At 40.8% G+C, this 18,679-nt stretch overlaps 1 protein-coding gene across 1 annotated transcript in view; it reads right to left on the bottom strand.

Annotated features, from left to right (window-relative positions):
* Nucleotides 1-8,800: 8,800 nt before the first annotated feature.
* pxmp2 (peroxisomal membrane protein 2) overlaps nucleotides 8,801-18,679 on the bottom strand; it is a 43,293-nt gene continuing 33,414 nt past the window's right edge. The window contains exon 5 of the mRNA XM_048611732.1: nucleotides 8,801-11,771. Within this exon, the coding sequence (XP_048467689.1) occupies nucleotides 11,703-11,771 (69 nt within the window). The 3' untranslated portion in view covers nucleotides 8,801-11,702. The remainder of the gene's footprint in view (nucleotides 11,772-18,679) is intronic.

Below are 18,679 nucleotides of genomic sequence, written 5' to 3' on the forward strand. Positions count from 1 at the left end.
TGTTTTTCTGATGAAGGGTCTAGGCCCGAAACGTCAGCCTTTCTGCTCCTATGATGCTGCTTGGCCTGCTGTGTTCATCCAGCCCTCTACTTTTCTTTTCGAGGTCACTTACTTAGAGGCCATATCTTATTTTTCTGTACTGTTGAATGGGTATTGAAATGGGAAAAGAACTGGTTTAACAGTCAAGAATAGTTGAAGTTTTGCTGTACTTTTTAAAAGCCAGTAATCTGGCAATCATTGTAAGTGCCACTTACACAGCTGTTCATTCACCCAGAGGTGCAAGTCTGGTTATAGACAAGATGGAGCTAGCAGGCTGTGTATGAATGGAGCTATAGCGAGCACCAAGTAACTAATTGACTGTGGACCAGAAACCAGTATTTTTTCTTAATTTATTCATGGAGCATGGGCATTGCTAGCTGGCCAGCATTTATTGACCATCCCTAGTTGCCCTTGATAACGTGGTGGTGAGCTGTCTTTTTGAACTGCTGCAGTCCAAATGCTGTAAGTGCACCTACAATGCCATTTGACAGGGAATTCCAGGAATTTGATCCAGGGACAGTGAAGGAGTAGCAATATATTTCCAAGTCAGGATGGTGAGTGGCTTGCAGGATAACTTGCAGGTGGTGATGTTCCCGTGCATCTACTGCCCTTGACCTTCTAGATGGGAAGTGATTGTAGGTTTGGAAGGTTCTGTCTTAGGATCTTTTGATGAATTTCTGGGTGCATCTTGTAGATAGTACACACTGCTGCTTTTGCACGTTGGTGATGAGGGGAGTGGATGCTTGTGGATATGGTGCCAAACAAGTGAGCTGCTTTGTCCTGGATGGTGGCAATCTTCTTGAGTTTTGTTGGAGCTGCACCCATCAAACAAGTGCGGAGTATTCCATTTCATTCCTGACTTGTGCCTTGTAGATGGTGGACAGGCTTTGAGGATTCAGGAGGTGAGTTACTTGCCACTGTATTCCTAGCCTCTGACCTGCTGTTGTAGCCATTTCGTTTATGTGGCAGTTCCAGTTGAGTTTCTGGTCAACGGTAAACCAAAAATGTTGATAGTGAGAGTTCAATTATGGTAATACCATTGAATGTCATGGGGCGGTGATTAAATTGTCTCTTATCGGGGATGGTATTGCCTGACATTTGTGAGGTGTGACTGTTACTTATCACTTGTCAGCCCAAGCTTGATTTTGTCCAGATATTGTTGCATTTGAACATGGAATGCTTCAGTATCTGAGCTGTCGCAAATGGTGCTGAACTTTGTGCAATCATCAGCAAACATTCCCACTTCTGACCTTACCACGGAAGGAAGGTCATTGATGAAGCAGCTGAAGACGATTGGGCCTAGGACACTATGCTGAGGAACTCCTGCAGAGATGTTCCAGAGCTGACATGACTGACCTCCTCCAATCACAACCATCTTCCTATCTGCCAGGTATGACTCCAAACAGCAGAGAATTTGCCCTAATACTCAATGATTCCAGTTTTGCTAGGGGTCTTTGACGCCACAATTGGTCAAGAGCAGCTTTGATGTCACTCTCACCTCACCTCCAGAAATCAGCTCTTTTGTTCATGTTTGAACAAAGCTGTAATGAGGTCAGGAGCTGAATGGCTCTAGTGGAACCCAAACTGGGCATCATGAGCGGGTTATTACTCAGCAGGTGCTGCATAATAGCACTGTTGATGATACCTTCAATCACCTTACTGATGATCGACAGTAGGCTGATGAGGCTGTAAATGGCCATGTTGAATTTGTCCTGCATTTTGTGTACAACACAGACCTTGGCAATTGTGCAAATTGTCAGGTATACGCCAGTGTTGTAATTGTACTGGAACAGTTTGGCTAGGGGAGCAGCAAGTTCTAGAGCCAAGTCTTCAGTATTGTCTAAGAACCAAAAGAACTGTGGATGCTGTAAATCAGGAACAAAACCTGAAGTTGCTGAAAAAGCTGATGGTAGCTGGGAAAACGTTTCTTCACAAATATTGCCAGACCTGCTCAGCTTTTCCAGCAATTTCGTTTTTCTTCAGTATTGTCATCAGATTGTCAGCCTTTGCTGCATCCAGTGCCTCAAACCATTTCTTGATACCATGTGGAGTGACCTGAATTGTTTGAAGGCTGGTATCTGCAATGCTGGGGACAATGGAGGAGCCCAACATGAATTATCCACTTCATACTTCTGGCTGAAGATTGTTGTGAATGCTTCATTCTTTTAGACTTAAGTGTTGGGCTCTTCCATTGTTGATATGAGGTTATTTGTGGAGCTTCCTCCTCCAGCAAGTTGTTTCATTGCCCACCACAATTCACAGTTAGAAATGGCAGAACTGCAGACCTTAGGTCTGATCCTTTGGTTGTGGGATCACTTAGCTCTGTCTATCACTTGCTGCTTATACTGTTTGGCACAGAAGTGAAGTTTGGTAATTTCACCAGGTTGATACCTCATTTTTAAGTATGCCTTGTGCAGCTCCTGGGATGCCCTCCTGCACTCTCCATTGAACCAAAGATTGATCCCCTGGCTTAATGGTAATTGTTCAGTGGAGGATATGCCAGGCTATGAGGTTGCAGGTTGTGCTGGAGTACAATTCTGTTGCTGGATGGCCCACAGCAGCCCGTGGATGATTTGATAGATTTGTTCAAAGTCTGTCCCATTTAACACAGCGATAGTGCCTCACAACACAATGGAAAGTATTCTCAGTGTGAAGGCTAATGACGATAAAGGCCTCCTACATGCCAACAAGTATGAGGTTGGCTTCAAGGTAGCTGAACAGCTTTGGAGTGTGACTGCTTGGGAGAAACTATTGGACCTATGGAAGGGAAGCTGTTTGTGCTCTGCAGTAAAAAGCATTGCAAGGCCAAAAATAGCCAGTTTACTTCCTTTTTCCAGTTGCTGTAAGCTGTGATTTTTCAACTGATAAGTCAAAGACCTTTGCATCCTGTGCCTCCCAGAAACAAGTGAAAGCATGAACAGAATACCAGAAAGTCACGCTCTGATCAGCAAAAGAATCACACGAGCAAACTCTGCAGTCAGGGACTACTGAACTGCTTTCCCAGTCTTTGACTATAACACCCAGTTTTCGTGTCTGTCTATTTGAGTGTGTAGAGGTGGAGTGTATCAGGGGGTTTGAGTTTTAACCTGAAAAGTTAAGTATGACTGGTTCATAATTGATTATCAGTAGTTAGAATCTATTCTTGTCATGAACAGTAATTCTTGTTAAGTACAGAAACCTTATTTCAGCTTTCTGTCAACCTAGTTCTAAAAGATAGATAAACTGGGGAACTTGGCAATAAATAAAATCTTTAATTTTTGAGACAACTCCAGGAATAGCAGAGCCTGATTTACAGCATGCTACCTTTGTGAGACACAACAGTTATACAAAAATATAAATTGTGTCAACAATCTCTCGCTCACTTCACATTTTTCAATAAATTGGTACTTTTGATTTAATCAATACATAACAAGTGATCAATATTTTATGATAGATGAAAAAAATGCTCAAATTATTCATTTGATTAAGGTACCTGGAGTTATTAACTGGAACATAGGTATCAAAAATACAATGATCTGGATTTCGCAGCAATTTCCAGAATCTGCACATAGGTAGAAAAATACAGTAGAGAAATCTAGAAAATGCTGTCAATGATTCTACATTTCTCCAGAGGGAGGTGTTGTTAAGCTCCGTCCCCACTCCCAGACTGTAAACAGAAGAAAATCTATAAGTTGACAAGAACTTCCACGCTTAAACTGTTAGTCTCATTGTAAAAAAATCAAGTTTAAATTTTATTGAATGAAGCCTAATTGGGATTTTAAACTCACAATTATTGTTTCACATTCTCATTGGTGCTAAAATCATCATCTTACATTTATGTTGTGAAATGTCAAATTTCTTAATTGTCATAAAAATATTTTAAAAGTTTCTATCGATAATTTAACTTCTTCTTAAATATAATCATAATCATTTATTTCGCTATCTGAAAATTTAAAGTGAAGGATGAAAAGCTTTTAAATTTCTGGTTTGCTATCTGAGATACTTCACTGCACTTACTTATTTATTGCTTGCTGACACTATTGTTGTTGCATACCTTGAAATCCCCAATTTACCAGCACATCTAAAGTGGCAACCAAAAAAAATCTGCACTTTATTGACAGCTTCTTTCGAGGTAGTAGTGAGCACCACTGCTTCACCACAGTCTGCAAAATCCAAGCCTATATGTTCATTCCAATTTAACAATTTGGTCCCAAAACTAATGTGAAATTTAAGAACATCCATGTGCTTGGCTTTATGCTTCTTGGATTAAAGAAATAGGATGGCTGAAATTTATGTCAAATCTCTATGAAAATGATGCCTTTTAGAAGCTTAAAAAAACTTTGGAAAATTACAAGTTACACAGTAACAATTTGACCATTTTTAAAGCACTTTATTTTCAACTGAGTTGGCAGATTTGAAAGTGTTATAATGCTAAATCAAATCCTCCTGGCAAGAACAGTTATACTGTATGTAATTTTGAAACTTTTTTTCAGTTTAATGTTTCCTTTTTGTACATTTGGCTTCCAATTTATAACTTCCAATTACGGTACAATCATTCCTCTGTATCTATGAGGGTTCGGTAGCTGAGAACCCCTGCGAATGATAAAACTCACAAATGCGAAGCTCGTTTAAAAAAGGTTAAAAATCACAGATACATGGATGGGGGAATTCGTGATTGGTCATTTCGCCGATACAGATGGTTTACCGTACACTTCCAATTTATGTACGTAAAATGTAGTAATGCATGAACAGAAATGATATCAGCATGTTTTTAGTGGTACTTATTGTCAGTACAGACTCGATGGACCAAACAACTTTTTCTGTGTTGTATGACTCAATGAGAAGACAGCATACAGAAGGGATCAAAAGAGGAGAGTAAGGGAGGAGTGGTGGAGACAAGACTAGTAGTGAGAGAAATAAGAAGAGGAGGATTGGAAAAGAGAAGGGGACAGCTGAGGAGTAGAATATGAGAAGAGGGGTTGATGGTGGTAAAATATACAACAATAATTGAATGGTTACAGTACAAAAATGAGTTAATTCTTCCCATTTCAGTTCTAAATGTCTGACTCTTTATGCTGAGACTATAATCTCTGGCTCTAGACTCGCCAACCAAGGGAATGTCCTTTCAAAATCTACAGACAAGACCTTTAAAATATTTATATATATTTCAATGAGTTCAGCACTGTTTCTTCTAAACTTCAGAGTAAAAACAACCTTCTACTTTTGATCTCCTTCCCTCCCCTTCCCTCCCACACCTACTCATCTTTTTCACTCCTTTCTCACTCCTCTTCTTCCCCAGGTTCCTGCTGGTTTCTTCCAGATAACAAAGAACAATATTGCATAGGAACAGGCCCTTCAGCCCTCCAAGCCTGCACCAACACATTTTGCCCTTCCATACTAAAACTGGCTTCACTTACAGGATCTGTATCCTTCTATTCCCTCCCTATTCATGTATTTGTCCAGATGCTTCCTGGAAGCTGCTATTGTGACTGCTTCCATCACTTCCTTTGGTAGCTCCTTGCAGGCACTCACCACCCTTTGTGTGAAAAACGTTCCTCACACATCTCCCCTCAATCTTATCCTCTCTCTATCTTAATCTTTTTACTCTTCTTCAAATGCATTCCTTCTACCCTTGCTCCTCTTCCTCTCATTTTTTCCCCTGCCCCTTCTCTCTGCTGCCTAACTTCCCTTCCCCTCCTCTTCCCATTACCCCTTCCATCACTTACTCTCCCTCCTCTTGTATGCATTCTATCCAAGTTTATCCTTTCTCCTCTCCAATCCTTTATTTTCTACCTCAGTCCACTTCCTGAGATGCATTCCATTTCTCTGTCTGTTCCTCTTCTCACTGTTTACAGTATACCCTTTTATCACTCTCATGCAGCTCCGTTATCCCTCTTTAACTGTTGATGGTGAAACATCTGAAGCAATGATCTTCAGTATGTGATCCACAGTCAACTAGAGGACATACTTGTCTTTCTTGCAGCCAAGAGAAAGGAAAATAACCTTTTAATCTAGGCTCACCCACTGGTGATAAAATGGTATCAGAGATAGTAGAAACTGCAGATGCTGGAGAATCTGAGATAACAAGGTGTAGAGCTGGATGAACACAGCAGGCTCCTATGATGCTGGGCCTGCTGTGTTCATCCAGCTCTACACCTTGTTATCTCACCCACTGGGGAGCTGGTAAGAGCCCCAATTCACTTCCTTTGAGGAAGACTCAGCAGTCAGGCACTTAAGGGACCAGCAGCAGGCCACAAGGACTGAGTACTTCTGAGAAATCCTGCACCGAGTGTTTTCTGGCTAATCCACATTGCCATCAACATCATCAGAGAAGCAGTAGTAGCTATTAGCAAGACACCCACCAGAATCTAAGGTCAGTAAGTGGCCCATGGACCACAGGTTAGCAGGTGAGAGGCATAGTCAAGGAAGTCGGAGGAAAGAGTTGGCAATGGATCTCAGAAGCCTTCCTTCTTCTCGATGCCAGACCTCTTCATCAGGCAGTGTCTGTCAATTTGGGTCTGCCCCCACCCTAGGAACCCTAAAGCAAACAGCAGGTGATTGCCTGGTCATACCAGTGGTTGCATTTTTAAACTAAAATTTTCCAATCCAAACACTCAATTTGTTATGCAATGCCCAGGATGGTCCACTTGCTATTACACACAAAATTTAGTACTCATTGAATGTAGTATCTAAAAGAGAATTAAGTCACAACTGTTTCTGATTTGGGACAAATTCATATGCATCTTCTGCATATTCCCAGCAAAGAACAACTGATGCTTACATATGGCTTTCACACGTTTAAAATCAAATGGTCATTTATGTATGTACAAAACAACCACAGCCTATACTGAGCATTAGAAGACAGAAATAAAACATGATCATTATGAAATAATTTATTCATTAGGGAGCAACCATAAACATAGTAAATTGCACCGACTGATTAGTAGTTGCATTTTTTTCGGGAAAAAGTCTGCCCAAAAAATCCTACCCTTGTCTCCTAGATTAACCTCGCCTACTATTTCTTACTTCTCCCTATTTCTCCAGAAGCATGCCTTTTGAACATAAACTTTGGGCTCCAAAGGTTTTCACTTGTCATTTATTTCTCAACATTATCATCTTCTTGGGGCGCCCCGTCTTACTCTGGGCTTAGTATATGTTTTGTCTTGTGAATCTTGGTTTTTTTGATGTCAACAATTTTCATATTCCACCCTTCCCAAAAATGAGGAATACACCATGAAAAAAAATGGCACATACATTTACTATCCGTAACAATCATGGATTCTATTCCAAGTCCACACTCCGCAACTGTGCTGTCATCCTCCAACTGTATATGGCCATGCAAGAGCTTCAAATGACAGGGCTCCAAACTGAACGGCTCATAAGAGGTCCTGTTAACCTCGTCGATCAAGTTTATTTTCACATCTTCTATTGTGTCGGTCGGTTTAGCATCGACAATGACTTGACTTCCATCTACCATCATAATAGTTAATTCAAAGACACTTGAATCATCATCGTCTTCGTCAAACATCCTGGTTTATGTTATTTTTTTAAAAATGTACAATAATTAAAAATCGGCCAATATTTCGTTTCTCAGGGAGCCTCTTTCTTTCTCGAAGGCAGCCCGTTGCGTTCGCGGAAACCACCCTCGAGCTGAAGCGGCGCCGTCGAAGTATCAGCAGCGAAGCAGCCGGCCAGCCGCAATTGAGCATGCGCTCCGACACGCGGCACCAACTGTCAAAACCCGGCGCGTGCTGAAGCTGTTATTTAAATGAAGGAATTGCGCGTTCAGGCCGGGGCTAGTGCAACATTGAAAGGAGAAAAGGGGAAGGAATTCATCATACTTCAAATATTTTATACATGAAAATACAAAGCAATAAAATAGTTACATCAAATTACAGTGAAGTGCAACCCCCTTCTTCACTGCACCTTCTTCCAAATCTGCGACGCCAGTGATTTGAAGTGTCCCATACAAAGTTCGTTGGGAATCTTTTGGTGTTTGTAGACCTACAGATCATCCTGAGAGACTATATGAGAGCTACACTACATTAGGAAGATAAAACCCTGGGTCCATTGATTATTTCAAATATGATAGATTTTCTGTAACCGCAACGTTACAACGTAAGATCAAATATAAAGGAGCCGTTGCCCCTTTTGCCAATTATAACACAATTTACAAGGCTCCCGGGAGAATCTCGGATTCGTGAGCGGTGGTTATGCTGACTGGAGATTTCGCAAGTAAACGTGCTGTCTTCACTCCTGGAGGCAGGAGTGATGTTGTCCAGTCAATAGGCTTGTAGAACTTGAAGACGGCATGCAGTGCATTTGATGTCGGCTCCTCACCGGCCAGATAGATATTGTAAGATCCTTCAATTGTAAGACCCTTAAATTGTAAGATTTCGTACGTAAGGTTTTAAATGCAGAGGGACGGGAAGTACGCCCGCCAAAATCTGAGGATTTGACCCTATACAAAAGGTTTACAAGTCATCTAATTTCGATGATACGGCTAGCAGTAGATCTAGTCCACCGAACAAATCGGGCCAAAACGCAAAATACCAGCAGCTGGTCCAGCAGGTTACACAAAGGTGGAAGGGGTTGGCTCTGTTCCAATATTTGCCAGATGCAGTGAAACATAAGAATTGAACTCTCAAAAGGTCAAGAAGTAAAATCGTCAAGTTCGGTTTGAGGCTAGCTCATGCAACATTGCCCAATATATGTGAGAATCAGAAGGTATCCATATTTCATATATAGGACATGTAAAATATTAAATCAAGTCACTAAGATATAGTTTTAATCAAATGTTTATTGCAGTCATTTCCTATTCTTTGAACGTGTTTGTATTCAAAGTAAGGGATTTCTAATTATATTCTATAATAACTCCGCATGAAGGCAACACGTTACAATATCCAATGACATCCAGGAGATATCATTACGGGCAAGCACAGAAATTGAGTGTGTTTGAAGTCAAATTTAGATAAACTAGTCAGTTAGTATAGTTGCTAATTAATCCAGTTCTTGTATTCAATTCGGATACACTTGATGTGAAGCAGTCTGTTTTCCCTAAACGTTTTAATATTCACATCAGAAATTCTAAACTCAGCTCCAGAAAGTTTTCCATTGTTGGTGATAAAAATCACAAGGATCCAGGACAGTTTGCCATATAAACTGCATGTTGTATAAACAACGATAAAGCACAGTTCATCCGAGTGTGTCAATGAATCTAGTTTTTTTTAACACACGTGATATAGAAAATTAGGTGACAAATTCAGCTTCCACCTTCTTAGAGTCACAGGAAAATTAGTTTGTAAACTGATACACCAACAAGAAACTTGTTATTTACTTACGAAGTTATGCTGAGGATCAGTAAAAAGTGATTGATGATCATGTTTGAATCCACTCAACTTTGCTCAATCATGTGGGTCGTCACCAAAATATTCTTCACAGTGAACAAATTTAGTTCTTCACACTGTATTAACTGAATAACTTTGAATGTATTTTGTGCTTCTCGGCACAACAGAGAAATTGTGAAATGCTGATTCTCAAAAATCAATGGCTGTAGAAAGTTCATTAATTTTATTAATGGATGATTTTAGTTTCTTTGAAAAAATCCTTTAACCTTATCACAAGTGCAACTGAAGCCTCATGTACATTATTATTCTGGGACAAAATTACTTCATCCACAATAAAAGATAATGAATCAAGGTATTTCTTACGGTGTTATAATGTACACATATGTTGTAACCTATTTCTTTACAGCGTATCATGAAATACAACAGTACTGCCTGATAGATCAGATTACAGCATAGCTGTAGTTTAGTTTTAGACATATAGGGTAGAATCTTATAGAGGCCTGAGCAACATGGGCTATGGCGAGATTTGTGGCAGAATCAGATAAGAAGTCCAGCAAGGCTCATCCTGACATTAGCAGCTATTGCTGCATCTTTTATGCATTTGCCATGCTGCAAGTTGCCAATTATGGGGAACCATAGCTTGTTAAATGCCTCAATAATCGTCAGCTTCCTATCTTACCAAACACACAAACTAGAAGTAAAGAAATCTCAACATGGAAATCAGAGCAGGTGCCTGGCAACTTCAGCTCACCATTGGCTGTAAGGAACCCTGTTACTCAGCACCAAACAGCATCTCAGGGCACAATCCATGGACACCAGCCACACAGCCCTTGTCAACAGACAGGGGCATCCGCCATTTGCCAACCCCCAATGATCATCATGGCACTTCTCCTATTCACTAGCAGGATGCTGAAGAACCACAGGCTCTTGTTGCAGGGTGCACCAACAATTAAGTTTTGAAGTCTACAACAAAGAAAAACTTTGCACACAAGGATTGGCACCCAGCTCATAGATTGGATCAGGCTGCAACCCTGGATGGTTCAGTTGCTGGCTATCAGTAAAAGATCGTATTTGGAGATGGCCAATTGCTTGCAGGGGCTGTGATGATCCCCTAATGGAATATGACAACATGGGTATCACCAGAGAAAGAGTAGCAGCAACTTAGAGACAGTGTTTTGACAGGATGTGCGAAGAACAGGTAAACTGTATGGCATGATGGTTAAATGGTAACTGGAGTGAGAGAACAGGGTGGTACCTGCAAGGCACTGTCAGCCATGTGCCGTGAAATGTATGGCTTTGTGGCAGCTGTGCCATTATGTTGCTGGTTGAGGGAATCACTCGGCTGCCAACACTTGACCAGGTGCACAGCAGCCTTCTAAAGATGACGTGAGCATGGGGGATACCAGCCTGTCAGCGGATTTCCACCAAGTGGGGAGTTCTTCTGGAAAAAACACATGGCAAAATGGGGCTAGAATCAGATGTGAGGTACATCACAGTGGTGGGATAGGTAGTTAATGAGGCATTAAAAAATGCCAAAGAGCTATATTTGCTGGAAATCAGAAACAACCAGAAATTGCTGGGAAAATTCAGCTGGTTGAGCAGCATCTGTGGAGAGAAAGTAGAGTTAACTTATCGGGTCCAATGACCCTTCTACACAACAGTTAAGGAAGCATATTTGGAAAAGATATAGTAAGAAATCACCCTGGACCTCATGGCCAGAGTCCTTCCAAAAACTCAAGACAACTCGCACTTAGCCAACAAATGTCATAGTTTGATTATGGAGTCTACCAAACGGTTGAAATGAAACTACCTCAGTAATTAATTGATTAATATATTTGGAAACACTAATAAAATTTCTGAGCACATTAAGTAAGATTTCTGAATACAGTATTCATTATTATCAGTGAAAACTGTTAAGATGGAACAAAGTTTTGACTTCAGGTGGCAATCTTGCTTTGATCTGGCAGTTTAAATCTGAAACTGAATCCTTGTAATATACAGAATCATTTGTAAATCAACTGTACTTTTGACATGCAATGTACAAAATAAATTACACAATTAATAAATGTTAAATCATTAGAAGTCAAAAAAATAAGCTTTTTGTAAATTCTGCAGACTGGCTTGTTCTCCATCTTGTTATTGTCACAGCACATTTCGCAGTTCCTTCTCCAACAATAACTATCCATTAGATACTTTGTGAAAACACAGAAAGTTATGTTAGATACAGGATTTGGCCAAAGATCATTCATTGCATTCATCTTTCAAAAGTCTTTTTTTTTTAATCAGAGCGGAAAAAATCATTCTCAGAAGGTTCTGGTCAATGTTAATATTATAGCATCATCTCTTGATTGAAGCCAGGTATGCATACCAGAAAAGAGCTACAAGATTAGCAAACAGCACACGGAACTGTAAAACAGCAAAATAATCCAATAATTAACAGGAAATTTCATTGTTACAGTCACAATATTCATATTCTAGTCACTAGAGTTTAAATTAAAAGCAGATCAATACCATGACTGGCCTAGCATTACTCCCTTGTCGTTGTGGGTTTCAGGCTTGCCTAACAGGGTTTGTAAATAATTCACTCAAAACAAAAAAAAAATGCAATCAGTTCCCTATTGTCCTGCAACAACAGACAACTGATGAAAACAGAACTTCTCACCTGAGCAGGTGTGGGGAGGGGGAGAAATTCAAAAGGCTTCTCTCCTACCATAAGTTTCAGACTCAAACTCATTTAATTACCTGAGGAAAAATGTCTAAATATTCCCCCATTCCCAAAACTAATCAAGAAAGAGTCCAGGAGATTTATCCATTTTGGAAAATTTAGGCCAAATCAATAGGTTACAGAGTGCTATATCTGTTAGGGACCAAGCCTGGTAACAGTTCTTCACTGCAGTTAATTGCAGTCTTGCATGTTAACTCTAGATATTACTGACAAATTTGGGATTGTGAAGATCAATTATTCATCATTAAGACGCACAAACAATGCGATTAGACATTTAGGAAGTAAAATAAGATTTACATCTGAATTGATAAATTCTAATCTCTTTATTTATAAATACAAAGGATTCTCCTTCTCCATCTCTCCACTCATCTGAGGTCTGGTAAACCATCAGATTAAACCACAACTAGTCATTCCTCTCTACTGAGAGAGGAGCCCCATGGACTGGTACTGACTTTACCATTTTATAAACATTCAATTATAATCCTGTTTTTCCACACAGAAAATATTCTAGAAATGTAATGACAAGATGACAATGGACTAAAAATCAGAATTAAATATGAGGAAGCATTTCTTTCAGTAGATTTGGCACCTTCTGGAATGGATTGTTAATGTATTCAACAAGTATAAGTCCCCTCTAGTTCTCTGTAAGCAAACTAAACAGATTCCAGAAAGTAAGGCACGTCCATGACAGAAGGCAAAAAAAGGATCAGTTTGAGTTAAAAGTATTTGAAATACCACAGTGTCCTGGAGCCTTAGGAAGTTGTGGTCAATTTCCCAGAGTTTTTACTGGCCCAGGACATTCTGTTAGGATTTGGGAGGGGCTGATGGGTCAGTGTTCTGTGTGTGCTATATCTGGATGGGGATGATGGAATTATAATGAAAGTCTACATGGCAAAGTAAAGGTAAAGTAACGTGTCTCACCCTTCTTGACCTATCTAACATGTGACATGATTGACCACACCATTTTTTCTCTTCCAACGCTTCTCCGTTGTCATCCAGCTAGTTGGTTCTATTCTTATCTATTCAATTATAGATAGATAAACACCTGCAATGGCTTCACTTCCCATTTCAAAACCATCATCTCTCCCCCCAACCAAGGAATTTTTGTCCCCTCTTATTTTGCATCTGAATGCTCTGTCTTAGTAAAATCATTCTAAAGCACCAATAATTTCATATGTACATTGGCAACACCCAGCATTACCACACCACCCTCTTTCTCAATTCCTCCATTGTTGCTAAATTATCAGATTGCATATTTGGACTCTAGTGCTGGATGATCAGAAGTTTCCTCCAATTAAACACTGGCAGGACTGAAACCATTGTTTTCCATCCCCACTCCAAACTCCAGTCCCTAGTTATCAATTCCATTTCACTCCCTGGTACAGTTAAATTAAACTAGTCTGACCCAAGATGAGTTCCTGACTGGTTAGCCATCACTAAGACCACTTATTTTCACATCTAATCATGCCTGACTTTTGTCCTTGTATCAGCTCACCTGCTGTTGCTCATTCCGGTCTTTCATATCTCTGGACTTGACTGGTCCAATGGACTCCTAGTTAATCTCTCACATTCTATTTTGTATATTTAAGGTCATCCAAAACACTGTTCACCCCCATATCATAACTTGCACCACATCCAAATAAATTATCATCCCTGTGCTCACGAGCATGTATTGATTCCCAGTCAAACAACATCTCAATTTTAAACCTCTCATCACAGTTTTTAAATCACTTGATGGCATTGCTTCCCCCACGTCACTGTGATCTCCTGTAGACCAATAAATCCCCAAGATATCTGCACTCAACTAATTCTGGATAGTTGAACACAAGTTTAATTAGCCTAATGCTTGTAGTTATGCCTTCAGCTGCCTTGGACACAACCCTGGTATTTCCTCTTCAAACCTCTCTACCAGTCTATACATTTCCTTTCTTTAAGTCTCCTCTTGAAATCCACCCTTTTGACCAAGCCTTGGTCATCTGACCAAATACTTTCTCATTTGGCTCTATGTCATGCTGTTTTAAAATGCTCCTGTGAAGCAATTTAAATGCAGTATACAAATGTAAAAGTGTTATTGTTGTAGAATTGTTAACAGGAAAAGAATCTCTCCCCATCTTATATGTCATCTTTTCTGGTTGAGCAGACCCATTGCGTGTGGGATAAAGAGATGCAAATAATAATGTAACGTATGATCGAATCAAACACCAAGGCAAATGTCGTGTAAAGGGTTAATGTGAATATGTAAATATGAAACTTTGCAATACTGTTGGGAAGTGATGCAAGATTACATGAGTAATAGGTGATGGTATTCTCTGGCGACCTCGCAGTGGAATGAAATCTTGACCTGTATGTCGTTAGTGTTTATTACATTTAAATAAAAAGGTCCTGTTTGACCCTAGAGCAAAAGACTCCTGTAAAATTTACCCACCTCTTCTCCAGACTCAAATGCATGCTCCCCCTCTAAGTTTAAAATTATTGGCATCTGCTGTTGGGAGGCGCCTAACTGTCATGAAGCATTCTTTCTATCGATGCTTCCTCCAAGTAGCGATGCACTAAAGTTCAGTATTTCCACTGAAGGGGCAACTGGAATTGTGAATTTCACACACATAGAATCACTCAGCTGAAATTCTTATAAGCAGGCAGTAGAACAAAATCCTTAAAGCAGTAACACTTCAAGGAGACACAGGCAACTGCACTAATTCCTCTTGAAAGTTCCACAAAAAGAGACATTGGTCCTAAAATTCTGTCCATGACCTGGACACACCTTTTGCTGAGGTATGATTGCTGAGCAAGTGCAAAACATTTGGGATCTGACAGGATCCCATCAGGAACCTCTAGTGTGGGGGCAGAGGAAAAATCTTTATTTGAACTGCTACAGCTTGGGGATGTGGCTAGGCAATTTCAGGAACTTCTCTGGGACATCTTTCCAGTATGTTACCTGACAGACTCAATAAAGCCGTGCTTGCATCAGATTGTTTCTGTCATCTTCCAAATGTCTCAAAATGGTTGAGTTAAACATGTTTTATTACCTATAGAGATTGATTCCCAATTTATACCCCCTGTACTTTTGAAGCCTTTGATTTCCTCTTGGGAGTGGTAGGAGGCTGCTCCATTTTTTCGTCACTTTATCAAGAAAGCTCTGCTGGTACTCTCTCACAAATATAGCCCACTATCCACAGTATGAGGATAATCCAACTCTTCAGTTTTGGTGACTGTAATAACGCATGAAACCCAGCTGCAAAGGAGCATCATTTATTGTTGAACACCAAAATAGGGGCAATACTTGTGGGCATACATAGGCTAGTCCCAGTCTAGGACTGACAGTTCCACAGAGCGATCTCTGGGTCTGCTTTTTTTTTAATCAGAGGGTCTATTTTATTTTTTTCTGAAATCAGCCTGTTCAGAGTTGTTATTACACACCTCTAGAGCAGGTGAGACTTGAACCCAGGTTTCCTGGCTCAGAGACAGGGATGCTACCACTGCACTACGACAGCCCTATTGGGTCTGCTTTTCTGCTTTTTTTTTTACATATTTCTAATCAATCCAGTCAGAGATGTTATTACACATCTGGAGTAGATCAAACTTGAACCTAGGATTACTGGCTCAGAGTGGCTCACTACCACTGCAGCACATGTGCCACTCTGGGTATGCTTTTATTTTTAAATCATTCTGTTCAGAAGTGTTATTACACACCTCTGGAACAGGTAGGACTTGAACCAAGGCCTTTTCACTCTTATGTAGGGATGCTACCACTGCACCACAACAGCACCTCTTGGTCTGCATTATTTTTTTCTTTTTTTAAACCGTTTCTTTCTGGGTCTGCATTATTTCTTCTTTTTTCCTTACCATGACATATTTTTGTATTTTTTAACTTGCTAACCACCACCAGTAAAACACCCGTGTAGCTGAATGGACATTTACAAGCAAAGCCGATTATGGGCAATGCAAACCATCAAAAGTGAAGGGGTAGGGATAGGGATATAGTCTGCTTTATTCTGGGTTTGCATTTGCTAATTTAACCTATTTTTCAAATTTACCTGTTCAGAGATATTATGACACATCCCTGGAGCAGGTGGGACTTTAACCCAGGCCTCTGTGGTCCAGGGGCAGGGACACTACCACTGCATCACAAAAGGGCAGGGATCTGCAGCTATTGTTTTGGCTCCATTCCTTTTTTTTTTAATTCATTTGTGGGATATGGGCATCACTGGCTGGCCAGCATTTATTGCCCATTCCTAGTTGCCCTTGAGAAGGTGGTGGTGAGCTGCCTTCTTGGACCGCTGCAGTCCACCTGCATGGGTTGACCCACAATGTCATTAAGGAAGAAATTCCAGGAATTTGAAGGAACAGTGATATATTTCCAAGTCAGGATGGTGAGTGGCTTGGAGAAGAACTTGAAGGTGGTGGTGTTCCCATGTAACTGCTGCCCTTGTCCTTGTAGATGGAAGTGGTTGTGGGTTTGGAAGATGCTGTATGAGGATCATTGGTGAATTTCTGCAGTGTGTCTTGTAGATAGTACACACTACTGCTACTGAACATTGGTGGTTGAGGGAATTAATGCTTGTGGATGCAGTGTCAATCAAGCGGGCTGCTTGGTCCTGGATGGCGTCAAGCTTCTTGAGTGTTGTTGGAGCTGCACCCATCCAGGCAAGTGGGGAGTATTCTATCACATTTTTGACTTATACGTCATAGACGATGGACAGGCCTTGGGCAGGCAGGAGATGAATTACTCGCTGCAGTATTCCTAGCCTCATGTAGCCACTGTGTTTATGTGGTGGTTCCAGTTGAGTTTCTGGTCAGTGGTAACCCCGTGATGTTGACCGTGGGGGATTCAGTGATGCTAATATCACTAAATTTCAAGGGGCAGTGGTTAGATTGTCTCTTAACGGTGATGGTCATAGCCTGGCATTTGTATAGCGCATATGTTACTTGCCACTTGTCAGCCCAAGCCTGGATAATGTCCAGATCCTGTTGCATTTGTACGCGGACTGCTTCGGTATCTGAGGAGTTGTGAATGGTTCTGAACATTGTGCAATCAGTGGTGAACTCCCACACTTCTGACTTCTGATGGAAGGAAGGTCATTGAAGCAACTGAAGATGACTCAGTTGCTTTCCGAGTCTGGTGGGGACCATATAATAAGTAGACTAACATCTTTTCAATAAAGATCATCGAAGGAGGGGGCTCATCCTCAGTGCTACATCCATCAAAACAATTGCCTCTGTGCAGTATTCCCACCAGAGGTAGTTGATGTACTTTTTATTTTGCAATCATCTTCCCAGTTTTGACCATGTATGGATACCAGTCCTGTCTTTTACTTCAGAATAACTCCCAGAATCCCTGGTGAAATGTCCCTCAAGTTTCTTGCATGGAACATATGCACCCAGTAACTTTTGAGACCAAGGGAAAACATTGGCTCAATTGTATTGCTTGGAATTGGAACCCCTTTATATAGCTTTCACTATCTCTTTGACAGGATATAATCCATCCATGAAAATGATGTACCCAAGGTATGTTACTACGTTTACCTGGAACACACTATTTTTTCAACCTTTTTAGCTGGATGCCAACGTCAGAAGAGGCCCCACAACTTCCTCCAGTCTCTCTACATGTGCCTTTATAGTAGCTTCTGAGATTAAAACATTATCCAGATAGTTTGACACTCTGGGAATTTCTTGGAGGATGTTCTCCATTACCGTTTGAAAGTTGGCACAAACTGAAGTTACCCCAAAATGCAAGCAAGTGTACTCATACAATCCTTTGTGAATACTTATAGTAACATAGTTCCTGGATGACTCTTCAAGATTCAATTGGAGGTAGGCTTGACTCATATTCAATTTTAAAAATGTGACCACCCCCCCACCCCAGAGCCACAAGTCTTCAATGCATGGCAGAAGGTATCAGTCTAAGCAGGAAATTCTGTTGACTGTCAATTCATAATCCTCAGAGAGACAGACCAAGTTGTCAGGTTTTATAACTGGGAATACTGGCACAGCCCATTTAGCAAACTGCACTTAGAGTATGATGCCAATTTCCTCTAGACATTCCACTTCAGCCTTGCTTTGGCACATAGGGCATACAGAACCAACCATCCCTTGAAGTACTTAGGCCGGGCATCTGGGTCTACACGGATCTTGGCCCTGGTGCCCTTTATCGTCCCGAGACCTTCTTGGAACACTTTGGGATACTTCCTAATAACTTCATATAGATCACCAGTACTCATTTTAAAGACCTATAGCCAAACCAAGTGGATTTTCTCCAGCCAGTCCCTTCCCAGAAAATTGGGATCTGACCCTTGCACCACCATTAAAGGGAGTTGGACTGTCTGCTGTCCACGTGTTACTGGGGTTAGTGGTCCCAATAACATGCAAGAGCTTCCCATGCATGTGGCCAATCTAGCCTTGGTGTCTCAGAGGCTTAAAGGCAAGATTCCCCAACAGACTTCCCTAAAGGTTTGCTTCACAATAATGGATCCGTCAGGAACAAAACCAGAAGTTGCCGGAAAAGCTCATCAGGTCTGGCAGCATCTGTGAAGAGAAAATGAGAGTTAACGTTTCGGGTCCGGTGACCCTCAGAACGGACCTTTCCGAGGAA

Source organism: Rhincodon typus, chromosome 24, assembly GCF_021869965.1.
Source record: "Rhincodon typus isolate 14 chromosome 24, sRhiTyp1.1, whole genome shotgun sequence".
Taxonomy (NCBI): Eukaryota; Metazoa; Chordata; class Chondrichthyes; order Orectolobiformes; family Rhincodontidae; genus Rhincodon; species Rhincodon typus.